Here is a 19,590-nt window from a genome sequence, read left to right on the forward strand (position 1 = left end):
CCTATGTTTTCTTGTTAATCTTTAAACAAAATGTCAATGTGCTTTTTTCGTCCGAACAGAAAACTCTGCACTGCTTCTAAAAGATTCTGACACATTTAGAAAGTTGCTGCTGTTGTTGTTGTTGTTTTACACTTTAACAAATAGCTACAAAGCAATCCCTTCAGAATTCAGGGTTGAGTGGACACCTCACACAACGACACATGCAATCATCCGTCCCACAATGCAAGCTTGGCTTTCTGATTAGCACAGTTATTCAGAACCACAGCCAGCTAAATGGGTTGAAGCCAAGCTGTGGGCCTGCAACACTCCAAGCCTAACACAACATTTGAAAACTTGTAACTGCCCACAAACAGATATACTAAACCAAGTATATGGACTGAGTACACCTCACTGCATCTCTGACTGCACTTCTTCACAGATTTGATTTCACTAAAGCAACTGTGCAGAAGTGATTTTCTTCATGAATGGGTCCCTACTACTCATCTCTGTTGCATAGGAGAACCTCCACATACAACAGCCAGAAAACAATGAGGTAATATACCAAGACACCACAGCTTCCGTGAAAGGAGTGCAATTTTCAAACAGCAACCACAGACATGCTATAACCTGTATAAAAACCCTCAAATTAAAACAACCATTACAAAATGGACTAGAGTGTGAAAATACACAGACAAATTCCTAAGTATACCATCAATGTCACACACCAAATCTCATTCCAGTATCACAATCAAAAACTGAAAAATGAAACACCAGCTGAGAGCAAGACTCTCTTCTTAACCTGTCAAGGAATTAGACAATATGTGATGTACACAATGACTTGATCCACTGGGCTTCATTATTACCAATTAATCCTGTAACCAAATGTTGGCTACCCAAATGCACTGAAACAAGGATGTTCTGTTTATGAATTCTCTAGGTACCAGTAAATGCAGTTTGTGTGCTGCTAAGCTTGTCAACCTTTGACACAGCTCATGGTTCACTAAACTATTACAGAGAAAATTGAAGACAGAAAATGACACACCCAGAATTTCCATCTGAAGCTAGCAAAACAAGTTCTAGCAGTCAGAGATCTTCCACAGAAAGCAGATATACTCCGTAAAGCACAAAAGCTATCCCCAAAAATGTATTTCTTCACCAAAAAACAACGGGCAATAAGAGAAACTCAAATGATACTTCTAAATATGACAAGTGTAATACAGAACTGCAACAATATTCAATGTTTTTGAAGCTGCTTTAAATAACAACTTAGATGGTGAATGTACATAAATATATAAATAAAAGTTGAATGTTTCTGAAGGACAGGAAAGAGATTATAACATGCTGATCGCTATTCTTTACCCTAAGGGAAAGTGAAACATTTGGACAACAGAAATGTACTAATCACACCAAAGTATATACCTCCTACAGAAACTCTGACTAACCAAAATAACACTGCAGGGGGGGCAAAAACTTGGCATATTTTAACACTCCACTCTGGGTGTTTTTTTGCATCATTCTGCACCAAATAATTAAATGAAAAAGACAGTCATTTTTGTTCTAATACAGTTAAGCATATCTTACCAAAGAATTGCTTAACCTTTTTTGAAACTTTTTTAAATCAACAGGTCAACAGTTAGCAGTGTACCAGAAATGATGGCATCTTTTTAAAACAGTTACACTAAGGCATTTCGTGAAAAACAGCATTACCCAGCAGTAGAGATTACCCACCAGCCCTTCATACATGTGTGCAGTAACTGTTTCCTCATAGGTTAAAGGGATTTCGTTCCTGAAAAATGTAAAGAAGCCTTAATGATTCATAGAATATAACCCTGTAAATAAACAAAAAAACAAAACAAGCATCTTACAACCTACTCCTTTTAAAGTCAAGAACAACCACAAGAAAGAGCACTGTAGTATTTGATTACTCAGTCCTGTGAAGCTTCTTCCAGGTTTCCACAAAAAAAAAAAATAATTCTAATCATTTTAAAACAGCATCCTGCTGAGGTGTAATGGGTAGCTTTGTTTTTTGGAAGCACCTACTACACAGAGCATATGGAAGACAGTTACTGCACACGCAGCAGTCACAAAGTAGATTATAATCAAACATTGCATTTTAAAACCAGCTACAAGATACTTGGAATTCAATTCTCACCAACTGAAATTGGTGAAGACTCAGATCTCCCTGTCCGGGGAATTCCAAGCAGAGGGGTCCCTGAAATGGAAAGATGTACGTCCCGAGTCACACAATTATAAACGCACATTATCCAACTAGGGCATGAATGTAAAGAATGTATTTCAAAATCCTACAACCTATTTCTTTAAATCTTAGGTCTCCGGAGAGCATGCCAAACCACATTAGACATACAGATACAGAGAATATGAGATTATCGTTGGTTTGATATCAGTCAGCTGCTTCTGCAGGTTATTAACATTGGGCTTTGCTCACATTTTACTTGATGTCCTTTTATAATTTTATACATGAGAGCAGAGGAACAAGTATTTATTCACAAGGGTGGTTAACAACCCACTCTATATGTATGCCTTTAGGCCTAGGGAGAACAACGAGGAAAAGAGGAGAAGAATGAGGAGATGAAGAGGAGGATTTAAGAAGGAAAGAGGAAAAAGCACAATATAATGCTTTCAGAGACAATTTACACTGAAAGCATTACAAAAGCAATGGGTATCTTCAGGCCTCAAGGGTCCTATAGGCTTCACAGATATCTTTCAATTTACACCTGATTAAGACCTAAAAACAACTGGTTCAGCCTTTTTCCAAGCAATAAACTCAATTAAGACCATATTTAAAATAAAATCTAGAAAACTCAGGAATAAGTAAAGGTTTATTCCACATAGAAAAGTAGAAATAAAGAAACATGTTTTGTGTGTGTCACACCAGAAGCCAAAACATTTTTTTTTTCAATTTTCAGTGTGGAATTAACATTTACGTGTTCCTTTGAGCCAATGTGCACAAACATCTGGAGAACTCTGCAGACGTTGAGTCCTGGAGTTTGTCAGTCCCTTTGAGACACAAAAGCTACACTGTCATCAGTGACATTTTTCAGGTAGCAGCACAGAACCTAGACAGAATGTGAATCCTAGGTCAAAGCTGGTGAATTAAATTAAATAACACAGCCCCCCAAATCCTCTCTAGAATTATGTAGTTTGTCCCCAGAGCAGTCCAACATAACAGTCCCTTTTAGCCAGATCTACCAGTACAGCCAGTGAACGTGTTTCTGTTTCTGTGGACATTTATTCCACAAATAACTGCTGGCAGCTGGCTTGAACCTCAGAAACATGAACCGCCAACTGGTGTTTGAACCAAAAGTTAAATACTATGATTTAAAAAGAGTTTAAAATGTCAGTCAGCTGCTACATCTTCATTTAGACAGAGTCAAACAAATAGGTACTTAAATACAACTGGTGTGATGTCACATTAATATGGAACATCCAACTGAAGAGTGTATTATCGTCAAAACAGCTGGCCCAGGTCAACTGGTTAAAGCTTTGTGAATCCAGCTTATCCCACTTACTAAAAGAAACCCGGTGGGCATTTAAAAATTAAGTTATTAATTTTTTGGATCACTGACTGAACAAGGTGGATTTCTGAGATTTAGTGACTCAAAAAGTATGACACTACTTTTAATAGTCAAAAACCCTGCAAATTACAAATGACCTTTCATTTTTTAAATAAAATATTGATATTACTGTATATTCCCTTGGAAAAACAAGGATAGATCACACATTGTGAAGCGAAGTTCAAACGGAGTTAATGCCACAGAAAAAGATCTCAATACAATAAGGCAAGTAGTTTTTAGTTTCAGAAAACGTAACAAGAAACTCTGCTTTGTCTAAGCTGGATTGTTACGATTGCTGGTATGTGACCTTAAGTGATTTGACATTGTACACACACTCTTGGTGTCTGAATCAAAATCATAACAGCAAACACAAAAGTCTTCTATTGACCTTCTGACTGCCATATGTTATAGTGTCTGTTACAGCTTCTTTTTATTTTACTGCATTCTTGTGCTTCTATGGATATGGAACAATTTATTTTCATTGAAAACCATACATCATCTCTGTTCATGGAAACAATCCAATGTTCAGTGTTACAGGTTGCCTCTAAAAGTTATATAAGTTAGGAGTTACTGAAAGTTATGTTTCTAAAACAGAGATGGCAGAATACTGTACAAAACCATTTGAATTAATTGCACTGCTTTTGTATCGCTAGTTTTAAATCTCCTGCACCTGATAGCCTTCACAGCCATTGCAGAAAATAATTTTAAAAATTACTTCAACCAACAACAGAACTGCCTTAAAAGCTGACACACAGTCCAGATCCTGCACAGGGGTACCTATTAATAGTATAAGTGTTGCAGTGTCACAGCTGGGCTTATTACCTTCCGAATCTGCAGGTGCACAATTCAGAGGAAAGAATACACTTTCAAAATCGAAACTAAAACCAAGAAAATATGTATTTTCTTCCACGATATATAAAAAAACATTTAGAATCCTCTAAGCACATGCGAGAGATACCCTTTGACTTTTGTCTTAATACCCTGACATAGCCAGGTAAGGTTATATTGAAGATAGCTTATTATTTCACTCAGTGTGATATAGTATTACAGTGAATGTTCTCCACTGACAGATACTATCTACCCATTTCAGTTTGTACAAAACAAATATTTCTCTTTCTGCCTAAGGCACAGAAGAGGGATCACTGGTTAATAGTGATATTAAACCAAGACCTTTACAGCACTTCATTACCTTTAAGGCCTTAGAGGTCTTTATACGTGTTGCTTCCTTTGCTTATACCAACCTAATTGGAACATCCCATGCAAAGGGCAATGCAGCATTTCAATCAATAGAAAATACTTGATTGTTGCTGGAAAGGAACTGGTTAGGAAACGGTTAACATTCCAATATCCCCTGCTGCATATGAAAAGCCCAGAAAACAATGGAGACATTGTCCAGAGAACAAGACTCCCAGGGAATGACATTTTTTGTTTCTGCCCCAGTTCCCAGCCTGTCAATTTTAACTACTATCGTTAAGACCTGACCCGCTCCAGCGCAGAGTGAGGTACTCTGGAAAAGACGTTCGCTCTCTAAAGCTCTGGTATCCGTTTTCAAGTTTTTTTTAAGGAAGCAAACTAGCAGCTCCACAGAAAAAAGATAGTGCAGCACATTTTTACAGATGTTTGCCTCCTGCCTCCACCCTCACCGTCTCCTCAACACTTGACTTAGTTTGCTCTAGTTATTGGTCTGTTTTCTGAAGCAGTGGAGACTGGTTTTCTGAATGCTCATCAATACCACAAGAAAACTGAACTATACAAGTAAACGGTACCAAGCTAAACAGCCTTACTGCCATCCAAAAACTCTTCTTTCCTTTCTCATTTTGAAAGCTAGCCCTAATTAAATCCTTATTTCAGTAAGGAAAAAAAAAGATTATAAATACATATGAATCATCCAATATGGAGCACTATTTGGAGAAACTAAAGTTGAAATTTAATCAATTAAGGCTAGAGTGAAATCAGAACTCTTTTAAAAACTATGCTTTAGTTATTTGTTATTATGTTTTAGTTTATGTGCTGCAAATTCCACGTATGCTTTCTGATAACCTTTAATCAATTAACAAACATTAAAAAGGGTTAATAATGCAGTACAAACTAACCCCTAGAAATGTTAAATCTGGTAGATATTAACAAAAAACAGGTTTTTCTCTGATATAACTGTTTTATATATATATGTTTAATAAACATATATAAGTGCTGTTTATTACATGTGTATTAATTCGCTGTCCCTTGCAGACAAGATGACTGTCTCCCATGAAACCAAAAGTGATCAATAACATGCATCCACGTATAAAGTATTTTAAAGTTACATAAAAGTTCAAGTGTTTTCCAAAAAAAAGTGTTTTCCCTTTTTTAAAACATTAAAAAAAGGGAAATAACTTCTCCAGGTCTTAAAAGGCAACGCACCTGGACTTTCTCTTGGAATGCAGGCTGTTCAAAGCACTAAAAGCTCAGCACAGGCGTTTAAAGCAATAAGTGAGGGCCCCCGATATGTCACCCACAGTCCTGCCACTCCAATAGTGCACCATGCCGCATTGTCCTAAGGGTGACTACTGAATAGTGCAAGCTCTGCTGTCATGCTGCTTCATATCACAACCTGTCATGGAGATCCTGAGCTATCCGAGGCACCAGTTGAGTGTTCCTGTAAAATTCCAGCACGAAGTAACACATGTTTCCTATCGGGGGCTAGGAGTTTATCCTCCTCCTTGCACTCTAAAGTCAGCAGTTCCACCAAACCTTGGCAAAAGCTATCCAAACACATATGATGGTTTAATTAGTATTTGATTTCATTCAGAAACCTCAATGCTAGCGAGTGTAGTTTTGATAGCTTAGGTGTACGTTTGCTCTAAGTAGACCGAGATTTTTAATATTTTCAGAAAAAACAAACACTCTTCAGCAGTTTGCAAAATAGAAATAATAACAACTGCCTGCCACATTTCCCTAACCAAACACAGTCTGATTTTTGTTTAACATGAGGCAAAATATAAGACTTTGTGTAATAAAAAGCATTAAATATGAAACACTTTGTATTAAAAAAAGTTTAATTTTTTTCTTCGCACAGATGTTAAAGAGTTTATGTAAACATACTGAGTTTTTGTTCTTTATAAATATTGTAACCTAATTCTATGCCCCTTAACAACTAAATCTGCATACAACAGCAAAATGTGTTAGTGTAAGTTCAGATGTTTGCTCTTACTTTCTTTTCACTCTAAGGGTAGACAATGAGACCCATACCAGACATAGCCATAATTATAGCCAGTATTTTCAATGAATCTTAGTTTCTCACAATATTACAAAATAAAACTAAAAGTAAAAGCAAAACTCAAAGATCAGGATAAGCCATGACCTGACCCTTATCTGTCAACAAAATGAAACTGACAAAACGCTCTTTTAGAAAACCAACAATCTTAAAAACTCCTAAATTGCTGGTAATTATATTTTAACACATTGTAAGACTATTCCAGTGCACTAGAAAAAAGAGGATTTGCTCTTATGGTCAACATGTATTTTCTTTTATTATACATTTGCATCTTCCCTTTAGCTATTATGCACTTTTTTCTTTGGACATTGACCCTTGTGACTTTTAGAACAGCCCCAAATGCCTTTGTGTAAAATTTAAGAAGAAAAGGACAATTAAAATACGGTAGTAGAAAAAGGGGCAGAAAACTGCAGATACTTCTTTACACAAATAGTTGAAGGTGCTTGGTACAAAGTGTTTGATTGTCAATTCCTAGAATCCCACTGGTTTCCTGTAGGATTTATTGAAAAATTAAGCCCCCAGCAACTAGATGACCAAGACATACGAAAGGGCCTGACTTCATACTTGTAAACTTTAAATAAAACATTAAAAAATGTTTAAAAAAATAATCCCACAGAAGGATGATGGATGAAGTACAGTTGCACGGTATCTCTTCAAACCTTCTCATGAACCTGGTTGGGAACTGCTGTAGATCGGATTGATTTTACTACTACAAAATAAGGTGACAGCATCCTGGCACAGTTCTTTATTTCAGAAGCTTTACCTGAGGTTGTAGTAAAAAGGTGCAGAAAAAGTTCAATAAAAAAAAAACATTAGCATGGATCTTTTGGACTCCTCTGTACAAGGAATCCACACCTTAAAAGTCATTTCACTCTCTCTCTGTTCACGCCTTTACCTAATCCAGTTAGGACTCTCTTCATTCATTTAGAGGCACTTGAACTTCAGATTGCTCCTTATCTTCACCACCATCAACTGTGTCCCCCTTATCTCTCCTGTTCAGATTCACATTCCCAACTCTAGGGGTCAAGGTGCCAATCTCTTCCATTTGAAAGGAAAAAAAACGAAGCAAAGCAGAATGACAAAAAAAACATGCAGCACGGTTCATCTCAGGATTTATTTAGAAGGAAAACAATATGTACATAAAAATGACTGGATAGTTTCACACCTGAATGGTCAAGTTCAGTAATCCATGATTCCATGCAGCCAAAGGCACATGGAGTAAAATCAATGCTTCGAGGCATGCTAATAATAATGAATAAAGTTTTTCATCCCAAGCCATTGTACTTATTAAAAGAGATCCTCTTCATTCACCACTGAAGGGCAGCACCCACCTGGGTGATGCACCAAATTTCCCTTCCTATCACCTTTCACAAGATACTGGTAGATAATTCATGTGTAGGATGTAAAGAAAAAGCAACTGGCATCATTGTTATATATACACTTCAAATTGTATTATGCAGTGTATTATGCTGTAATGAAAAGGGTAAAACAACCTTTTCTGTGTGTAGGATTCCTCTAGAAATAGATTAAATACCTCAAATAAACAAAAACCCAGGTATGACAGCATTTAAATTATACTTCTGCTTAAAATCATTTAAGATGAGGACAAATTTCTAGTTTGTGCCACAGATACTTCAGATACTGTGACTTAAATTCAGAGCTAAAGAAGTTTAAATTCTAGAATAAGTAATTACAAACAACACTTACAAAATGTCTCAAGGCACTATAAAAAGACCTTACTCAAGAAGTATTTACAATGTTGTGACTCACAGCCTGATAATTTTTTTTGTTGGCTACCCCCACTTCTTATGGTAAAAGTTAAAAATGTATTGTTCTATTAAACCTAGATATAAAAAGAACATATTGCCATTGTAAACAGGAAATTAACTACTTTGTTTTGTTCCCATAAACATACCGTCAAGACCACTTTTGTGCTATAAATAATGCTTTATAAGTTTCTGTTTCAAATAAATGAAGTTTTCTGTCAAGGTTATTTTAACAGCATTTTGTTAAAATTAGCACACAGTGTTGCTTTCCTGTTTGACAGTTTTCAAAAATATTTTTCACTTACAATACTTTAAGAGCAAAGTCAAAACAAATAAAGGCTTGGTTCCCACAAAATGCAAGCCACTTATTAAGTCACAAAGTAGGGTGCCAACTCGCTAAATTCGCATGACGAGATTGCCCGATTGTTCTAGGATTTACTTTACAACATCCTTTCAAATCTTCACAGACTGACCTTTGGGTGAGAATATTCTGTAAGTACTGTAACACTCAAGGGGAACTTGCAGGTCTTACTGGGAATCAAACCCCAGTCACCAGCTTTCAAGACAGGTGAGCTACCTCATCACCGAAAGGTTCCAACCCACTGTCAAGGCATAAACAATCTCTCTTAGCCCCATGCCCCTGAGGGCTGTGTCTGTTACAATACTTTTTTACTTTCAACTGTCTATAACCACTTTTTTTTAAGTTAAGTTGTTTTTTTTAAGAGAAGGTGAAAAATCCTGGTCATGCATTTTAGTTTCACAGAGAGTAAGAAAGTTTGCATCAGAATCTGGCAAATCTGGGGGCTCCTTCTACGGTTGCAATTAAATTTTATTTCTGTACAACTTGCTGAACAGTCTCGTTATTATACTCTGTTCCTTTCGATGACCTAATTTCCAGTAAGTTTAATTTTTTAGTTTTAAGCAGCATAATAACAAGGCGCAATACAGCAATAACACCTATGCTCTTTTAAAGCAACACTTGGGCATTTTACTGTGTAAGAACCGTCCTTTAAACCACAAGTCAAACTTTTCCATGGCACTGGTGCTCGCATTAAGACGTCAACATCCAGCCAAAATAAGATCCATATCTTGCACTTCCTCATCGTCAGTTTGACACACCTTGTTAGGCAGTATTTTTTTTTAAAGGGGGGCTCAAGTTAACAAATCGACCTAACTCACATTATAGCAATAAAACAGTAAATAAACATTCCAATAAGTCAAAGGTCAGTGTTAAGCACATAATAAGCACTGGCTACCAGGTTTGTTCATCTAATTATCCGGTTCAATAGGAGCACAGTTTCCTCTATTTTGACAGCCTTATTAGGACAGCTGAATATGACAAAAAGAAAAGCCCTTGCTCACATGGTGTTGAAAGTGCTAGGCCTCTGCTAGACCATGAACAATGGGTTCCTATTATGTAATCCACAAAATGTTTTTTTAAGATAAAAAAATATTAAGCGTAATTTGAACCCCCAGGTTCTTCATACAGAGTCAAGATAATTCAAAAAACAAATAATAAAACCATTTTCTTTGGAACACCTGGGCTTTTACATGAGGCTTTCAGACAGGCTTTCAGTTTGCCTCTGAGTACTTCTCATTACCCCTGAACTACTGTATCTCCGAGTGCTGAGGTGACAGAAGCATAGGAACAAAAAACACACAAAAAAGAAACTATAGAAAGAATGTAATTATTACAACTGTCCTTAGCAATGACACTGTGCTGTATGCAACTCTGAAGAAAGACAAAAACAAAAGGATGATTTTAGCACGGTGGTCTCCTACACTGCATTGATCAAGCCTTCACCAGTGCTTGCATTCCTCATTTACTCAAACTTATATCTGTAAGTGTCAGAGAGATATGGCACATGAAAAACAAAGCTTACAAAATTGAAGGACTGACTGGCGTTTACTTACAACGATGTGTGCTGGAGATGGGGACCTGGCATCTTTAAGTGCTTGCCTACTTTGTAGGCCTCCTGCTTGTACATCAAGTAAGGGCCATTTCATCTGGAGGTACTGAATGGCAGAAAGAAAAAAAAATGAAGAAAAAAGAAAAAAATCATGTTAACAATGCAGAAACAAAAAAACTAAAAAATAAGAAAGAAAATGATCATATGACAAAAATAAGACTAAAACCAGGTACAAAACAATGATATGCTACGTATGAATAGGGTAAGAGAGGTGAAACTCGATCAAACATAAACAAGACCTAAACAATTCCAAACTGAACATGTCCAAAAAAATAAAATGCTTCAGATATTTGTCTGATACCAGTGAAATATTTGAAATTAGGTCAGCAACACAAAGTACAATTGTCTCTCAATGGTTGGGGCACAACCCCCATTTGCAATGTTTGAGCAGAACAAGCTTACAGGCAAAGCGTAAAATGCTTTTCACTGCCATAACTTCAAATTTAGCACTTGAAGATTCACAAAATAATAGGCAACCACTCTAGTTTTAGCTTTTATAGTAGTTCCCCATGTCAATAAACAGCTGCACTTTGCATTTCAGATTGCTGCATGAGGAAAGGCAGCTATATAGGCAGCATGGATACTACAGAGGTTTCTGCTGCCAGCTATTTTGAATGAGTGACTATGTTATCTGGTATGAACACACCTGCATTTGAAATACAATGGCTGCTGTTAAACAGTTTAGTTGTACTTCATATTATTCTATTGTATTTGCTGCATTAAGGACCCAATAGCTTATCAGTAGAGAAATGTTCCTTGTAGGCAAGAATCCCAGTAACATCTAGCACGTCTTATCAGATTACATGCCACTTCATTTATTTACTTTTTTCCCCTGAAATGGAAAGCCATTTTAGCGCACAAAGCCAGGCAGACTTTATTCTCCTCCGAGAATTGAAAGAAAAAATAAAATCCTTCATACAGGACCTTTCTGTAATTCAAAAGAACCAACACATTTTTAGATGGTATTCCTATAAATTCAGATGTCCGGGCTTGACTTATCCCTAAATATTTGGGTTTCGCCGTGGAATTGATATCAGTGTGGGGAGTGTCACAGCCAAACTGTTTCGTGAAATTGTTCATTATGCACCTGTGTTTTGCACCAAAAACGCATGACAGTAGGGTCTTTCTTAAGAGTTGGCTATCTCAAGAAAAATAATTTGTCCTTCTTCTGAAATAAAAAAACTGGGCTATCTATGCATTTCAAAGATAAGGTATTTTGTTAGCAAGGAGTTCATGCCAGGTGAAAGTGTGTTGGATTCCCAGCTTTTGACCTAGTAATCTAGGAGAGCGTAAGAGTGGGCCTCCTAACAGGAAAATGCTGTGATTCTCATTAATAATTCTGTGCATTTTATATAGCTCTTTTCATCTCAAAAGATTCCCCAAGCACTTCACATACAGGATTGGATCGCTACAAACCACCACTGAAGCACAGCACCCACTTGGATGACGTATGGCAAGAACCATTCTTCTGCAGCCCCAGGAAAGCAGGCCAGATAGAAAAATGAGAAAATGTTCCACTGCTTGGAACAAAGAGGTAAGTTAAGGTACTGTGCAAGCCTAGAGTACAATTTAGCTAAAACACTGGGGTAGACAACCCTCCTCTTACAAACTGTGCTGTTTTGAATGACTAAAGTGGTCAGGAGCTAATTTTTCCATCTCATTTAAAGGACAGGGGGCAGGGTCCCCAGTCACTGGGAAACTGGTCCTGACAGTGTGCCACTTTCTGCTCTATCCACACTTCTCATGAAAGTAGAGATACAGGAGTACTGACACTAAGGCAGTACTTGAAAAACAAGATTTCATACTCATATAAAGTACAAGGCTTTTCGGGAAACACCCCTCCACAACAAACACGTTGAAAGGAGACCCTTCAGAAATATATTCAACAATAGAAAATCAAAACGCTATGTATAAAAGAATTACAGAACGTAGGAATATTGAATATAAGCTAAACACTAAAACACAAAGACTGAAAGAAACTTTCATAACTAAAGGATGTTAATTCTTCATATGAACTCTTTATCAATAAAGAGGCAAAAATCCAGACTGTTGTAAACAGCGCGCAATCATCTCTAAATTAAGCCATTTTTGTCTGTGCACCATATGAACATAATTAAATTGCTCACTAAAGGGGAAGATTAGGAGGAACTGAATTCATTTAAAACTGTCAATTCCCCCCTCTCTTTTTCTTTTTAAATTCAAGATAAACTCACTGTTCTCACCCCTATTTACAAGGCTTTCTCTGCAAGCTCCCTGCCCTGCATGTTTCTGTACATCTACATGTCAACACTGAGTCTGCAACACCTATAATTTTCTGTTCACTGAAGATGGGACAGAATAGGCGCTTGTAGAGAGTTGCTTATTGGAGGAAATGAGGATCAGTCCTACTGCTGAGAGAGCTAACTTAAACCAGATGGCCTACAGTAGGCCTACAGAGTTACGTTGTGGTAGCCACCCCTAAACAACTCCCGCACACAATGGACAGAGACGCCAGATAATTGCTGTGGCCCCATGCTTGGAGGCACAGCAGATCTTGTTAAGGTGGAAAGTCTGTCTAAAGCAGGGCTAGAGAAGCTTAATGATTCTTGTACTGTATGGCCGAACACAAATGCTTACCTAATGTAATCCCACTCATTTTTTTATGGATTTAGAGGGTTAAAACCAAGTCAGCTCCAGGAAAAAACAAATTGTAAAATGTAGTATATTGCCTTTTAAGAGAAAACTCAGACATAAAAATAAATACAGCATAACTTCACAAATACATAACACATTTAAAAAGAAAGCAGCAAACTTTCATTAACATAGAATTGTAGAATTGAAGTGTTTGCTAAGGAATGCAACTTAAGACAATTTATGGTTCAGTTTGGTGATACAAGATTGACATGGACTTTTACATTCTGCCCCCCCCCACATATTACTGGAGTGGAAATATCCAAGTTAATAATTATTAATCAGCAACTGTCACGAAAGCCAAAAAGAATTAAAAATCAAAAAGACTGCTTCACATGTGCTCTTGCTATAAGAACCTAAACCCTTAGAGGCAAAGGTTGAATTAGTCAGAAAAGGCGCCTCCAAATGACTCAGTAAGTGACACATCAGTTTAACTGTTGGAAGCTTTTTAAAAGGCAATAAAATCACAACCTCGATACATTGACAGTAGTGCAAATGGCACCCATTCAAATCGTACTACGGGAAAAGTTCAAGGCAGCAGTAATCCAAGGAATTCATCCAGCAAACCAAGACCAGAACTAAATCTTGCTGGTACACCACCACTTACACAAGCAAGGGAGGAATATTTCCTGAAGGCATCCTGTTGATAAAGGCATAAACCTGAGCCTCTTGGACTTTCTTTAACCAGGCTTTAAATGCAATTCTTTACTTATTCTAAATTACATTGCCTCATATAATTCAATCCATGGGACTCCTTTTAGACAAAGAAAATTACTGTAATCAGCACAGCATTTCCCACGAGCCCAAGCATACCTCAGGCATGTAGGCTAGTTCTTACAAGAGGGCTTCACTGTCCTCCTGTCAGACGCAAAATAAGCTGAAATAACTTGCAAACATTAAAGTACTGCAGTGCTGAGTGAAGACATCACTCAGAAAAAATATGCAAGAACTCAGAGGGAATGTGCTGTTTGCAAAATTTGCATATAGTTTCTGAACTATACTCAAGAACTCCATCGTGTCCTAAATCGGTAGGGACTTAACAAAAAATTTAAACGGCACAACATGAGATGACGTCGAACATTACTGCATTAAAAAAAGAATACAAGATGATAACCAGGCACTAAGCACCAACTAAAGAAAACTTCACAATACAAAAATAAAGGATTTACTACCATATAACCTTACAATTAGTTTTGTTACTGGAAGGTAAGAATGAACCGCATCACCTAGGCCTGTATAAAACTTCTCACATTCTATGGCAGTGACCTGCACTCAGGATAATGCGCTGTACAATCCATCCTTTGCAGTGCTTCGTTTAGTCTTCTGCTAAATGCAACCTTAGTAATAAAGTCTATTCAAAGATGTGCCTACAAGGCATTTATAGTAAGCAAACCTACATTGTTCTCTACAAGGTCCAAGGATCTTAAAAAATCAGAACTTCTACTTGACTGGTAAAAGAAAACAGAAAAAAAACAACTTGAACAGGCCTTACCAAGGAAAAAAACGAGTAAGGAGCACTGTATTAAATATAGTTATTTGTTCCTTAACAGAGGTATGTACCATACCTAAGCTACTTCTGCAACAGTCTAGGAATAATGTAAAGGGCACACGATGGAGAGGATTTTACTTTAAAAGAGTTTAAAAGCAACATGCAAAGGGGATGCTCCTGGTACTGACAGCCACCATTCCGATATTCCTACACTTCCTAGCCACTTGAAATAAAAAAGGCGAGACAGAAAGATGGCTTTTCTCTCCCCCCACCCCGTGTAATCGTACCAGCTTCACAAAAAAAAACGCTGAATCAAATTGAGCCACGGCGTGTTGTAACTGTGAGCAAAGATCCCCACAGGGGGGCCTGCCTCAGTCATGTGTCTCTTTTCACCCACATTCCGGTGAACTGGCCGCCTCCCTGGTTCCCTTCTGCCAGCCAGCCAGTGACCTTTGCTCTTTGAAAACTATTCCAGCTCTCTACAAATACAGCAGTGCGTTTGAAACCACTGTCTCCTTGCAGTGCGTACTACGTGCCAGTACTTTATATGCTATTCCTTCTATAGCTTTTACAACTGCTGAAATATTGAATGTTCTTGGACGTCCGCTCTAATTAAGACTCGATAACTACAGTAGCTTTTCAGAATTAAATTGCTTCGAAGATTTCCACTCATGACATTTTAAATGCTTTAACAAATGTGAATTAATGTTATTTCTGTACCAGATTCTTAAAGTATTTATCTTTAACTTGCCAGGAAGAGCAAAAAGCAAGCTAAATATTTCAAACTGGGTTTAATGATGCAGCATTGTTCTTTATGCATGCACGCATTACAGCTTAAAGCTGGTTTTCCATTTTTTCTTTCAAATAACAAGAGACACTTTGAGAGACTCATAAATGACAAAACCGACTGAAAAAAAGAGCCAGAAAGCATACAGTATTCAAACGCATATTCAAACAGTTACACAAATGAACGCTTTGGTATTTGCATATAGCGATTCACAAACTGAAACAATTAGTTTCATAATTATAATGGCAAAATTCATCAATACTTAAGAACATGTCCTATATGAAGCATTAAAAAGTAAATAAAAACAAAACAAGGGCATTTCAGAAGCAATAATACTTAAAACCTAAGAATGGGTGTACAATTTAAATTCTATTGTAACATAAAATAATTTACTACATCTTACAGTAAAACAGGCTTTAGCCTATCAAAGCATTTTAATGATTGCATTCAGAGTAAGTTTAGTACTTTTGTTTCTCATGGGTAGTAACTTTTGGTTCCATAACTAAGACATTTTTTTTAACAAAACTATGCCACTTTAATTCTGGAAGGATTACACAAGCTCGACAACACACAGTGAGCTGCTCCCACATTGTAAGCACAGGAAAGGGCTATGTAACTCCTTCACATGAAATACAATTTAAGAGAAAAATGAAAACATGATAGATGTCACAACTCTGAGACCACTTCCACTCAATTGTTACCCCGTTTTTCTTTTTCTGGCGACACAAACGTGGTGCCTTCCCCAGCCTCTCCTACACAGAAATCCCCCGTTTCCTCTTAGACATTTACGGGATGGATCCCATGGAAAAAACAACTCCAGGCTGATAACAGTTGACGTCACATCTGCTTGTTTCTTAACCTTGGGACCCGAGGAGTAGATCCCAGTGGTCTATGCCCACAACATTAAAAATGGATCTCTTGAAAGGGTATTGCATTTATTACTTTAAATGTAGATTTTTTTATAGCACCCTGACCCCTGAGGAAGCTTTTAACAAGTCAGCTGACCTTGCATCTCGGCCTCTGAAGCTTCAGGACAGTAACCGCTAGCTAAGGTTCAAGCCTACTCATGGCCACGAAATGAGTGGTACCATCCCTAGGCCTGTGCTCTCTTAACGAGAGAATCCAATACTCCAATGGATTTCTGGAATTGTGGCATTTTTTGCTTGTACTTTAATTAATCCAATTTAAGTTGCACTCCAAATCTTCAGAATCCTCTACATAGAGGGTGAAATTAACAAAATGCATAATGTGCCATTACATATGTAAAAGGATTTTCACCTTTTCTGGATACAAGACCCCTTTTTCCCCAATAAGGAGCCCTGATTTAAACATTCAATCAATCTGAAGTCCATATATTTCATATATGAAATTCTACTATTAATTTTAAAATATTGAAAGTAGAACCACAGGTCAAAATATCCACTGAAGGTGCTGTCAGAGCAGGTCCACTGTGTAAAGGAATTGATATTTGAACACTGCAAGAGTTGAAGTGAAAAGTTTCCCTTTGTTTCTTTGGAACTCCCAAAACCCCTTGGTTGAAAATCCTAGAGCACTACTTCTATTCCTTGACTAATCTAAAGTGGAAGTAAAATTACAAAACTTTTCCCTTCTCCCTCTTAAGGCACCACAAAGACAAAAAGGCAACTTGCCCGCAAAGCAGAAACAAGAAATCTGGTCTCTGAACCCCACTGGCCTCAAATCGGGAAAAAAAAATCTGAAATGTCCACAAATACAGGAATTTGTAATTCTAATAAACATTAGAAAAATATAACTATCATTTTGCCAAAACACAAAAACATATTTGCACACAATCAACACTGACAAATACTACAATTCATTTTAGTAAATGGTTCCATTAAACGTTGTAACCTCTGTAATGACGATCACAGAATAGATGAGATTAACAATTTTCTGTTTTAACTATTAAATGACTTTACATTTGATGTTTCAAGCACAACCAAAAAATGCCTGATAAACTGCAAATTTCATGTTGCTTGCTGCAATTCTCCAAGAAAGATTTAATTCACTAGTGTAAGGGATGAACACGAGTTCCAGCTGAGAGAACTTTCTTTTTTGTGCTGGTGCTTAAATTATTCTGAGTGACCTTCAATGAGCCACCCAACTGCAGATCAGAACATTTCATAGCATGCTTCCTGGTGCCTCCCTTTGTGGCTGCTAAATGTGATCAGGTCTTCGCTAGAATTAACAGTTTACTTCATAAAACTTGCCTCTTGCGGTTTTCTCCTGCAACTCAATGAAAATATGCAGAAACTGAGCTTTCCAGTAAGTATTGATTATTCTCTTATTTTAAATGACTCCTTATGCAGTATATTAGTGAAAGCAGGATTACTAAAATTAGGGCTATCCAGCTCGATTTAAGACCTGAGAGTTTTTTCTTTATAAATTAAACAATAAACAAGGACAACTATACTATTAAACATAAGAAATTATATAGGCTACATTTCTGAAGTCTCCAACAGTGGCAGGAAACTAAAAAGATACTAAAATACTCATAATAAGTGCACAATTCCTACTTTTGTGATAGTTATCCATAATAAACCCCTTGCTTCATCATTTATAATTAACTCAATTAGCAGTGGCTGGCCAAAGGCCTCTATTGGATTGTAATGATACAGTCATTTTCCTACCTTTAACATATTTAATAGTCAGGTACAAAGACAAGGCAATACTTATCTACAAATAGCTCAATCCACTTTTTGGAGGTAAGGTCAATATTTGTCCGGTGATGTAGTCAGTCTACATAATTTGTGATCCTTAACTGACAATGGTAAGTGGTTTCCTTAAGTACCTAAGCTTGCACAATACCAAGATCTTAAGAGTCCTCATTGTAACTTCATCTTTAAACAGCCTGCTACAGTTTATAAAATAATGTAGTCATTTTTTTTTAGAGACACCAAAATATGCAAAGCCTTGGCCTTACATTGGACAAAAGGTTAATCACAGCTGAAGCTCACGAATGCAGAACAGTCAGGTGACACCCGGCTTAGGTCACTATCACTGCTGAAATGTAAATGGCAGATAAAACCAACAGCACATGTACTGACAAGTATCTACTTCAGCCTGGTATTGCAAACGTCCTCAAATGCTAATCCTCGTTTGCAAGCTTGCCAGGAAAGAAGAGACTGCCAGCAAGCTGACACAGATCCACCAGGCCTCCAACGGGTTAATTTCCAACTGCCTGACAGACGTGCTTCTGAGGTTCAAGTCAGCCTGACCCCCTAGGCCTCAGCCTCCTCCCTCGGTACACTTCAGCCAAGAGCCTCCTCGCCACTCAAGTATCATTTTGTTGTAACAAATTACTCCAACTCCAGGATTACAGGGTGTTCCAAAACCCATTCCAGAGAGAACTGGGAAATAAACATTCCCTCCCCTATTTCAGAACCAGTTGTTTTGCCTTTATAGTTTCCCTCTCTGTATCCTCAGCTTCCACACAGTGCTGGTCCTTACTGGTCTGTTTACCTACACCCCCCTCACTACAACCACCCTCCTTCAGGAAATGAATGACTTAATTGTCTATGATAAAGTGAGAGACAAGGACTTTCCCTAAATCTTCACACACTGAAGAACAACCTGGACCCACTTGTGGAATTAACAGGGGAAGAAACAAAGAAGGTCGCAGTAAACAGTGCTGGCAAACAGCACATACCTGTTTCCCTTTGATACTTTCAGGCAGAATTACTATATGCTGGCCAAAAAGAAAAAGCAGAAGGTGTTAAACCTTGTGTCTACAAAAACATTACAGCTGTGTTCCCAAAAGGGGCAAAACGGGAAAGGGATATAAAGACCGAGACATATATGGTACTACACTGCAGCAGCTCTAAAAACAGTATGGTGTATATGTAAAAGCTATTGGTTAGAAAAGGTCTACATGTGGGATGTAGGATCTAAAGTGATGTATTGGTTTTCAAGAATATTCACAAAAAAGGTAAACCCTTCCAGTATGAACAGATATTACAACTGATGTATCAAATTTACAATGCTCAAGACCAGAACCCTTCATCAAAAGAACTGTCTTCAATGTGTATCATAGACAAACACGCTTCTTCTCCTGTGGAGAATGTGAGTCTGATCACTGCCATC

At 37.4% G+C, this 19,590-nt stretch overlaps 1 protein-coding gene across 35 annotated transcripts in view; it reads right to left on the reverse strand.

The window, feature by feature from the left end:
• The window catches only part of tcf7l2 (transcription factor 7 like 2), a 109,162-nt gene that overhangs the window by 60,965 nt on the left and 28,607 nt on the right, over positions 1-19,590 (reverse strand). For 21 of the 35 annotated variants that reach the window (XM_015347528.2, XM_015347532.2, XM_015347533.2 and 18 more), the window contains exons 4-5: positions 10,488-10,589; positions 2,132-2,191 (exon numbers count right to left, since the gene is read on the reverse strand). The exons of 3 other annotated variants lie outside the window; for them this stretch is intronic. In XM_015347528.2, the coding sequence (XP_015203014.1) occupies positions 2,132-2,191; positions 10,488-10,589 (162 nt within the window). The remainder of the gene's footprint in view (positions 1-2,131; positions 2,192-10,487; positions 10,590-19,590) is intronic. 11 more of the 35 variants (XM_015347534.2, XM_015347538.2, XM_015347537.2 and 8 more) reach the window with 1 other exon arrangement.

The sequence above is a fragment of the Lepisosteus oculatus genome, chromosome 4, assembly GCF_040954835.1.
Source record: "Lepisosteus oculatus isolate fLepOcu1 chromosome 4, fLepOcu1.hap2, whole genome shotgun sequence".
Classification (NCBI taxonomy): Eukaryota; Metazoa; Chordata; class Actinopteri; order Semionotiformes; family Lepisosteidae; genus Lepisosteus; species Lepisosteus oculatus.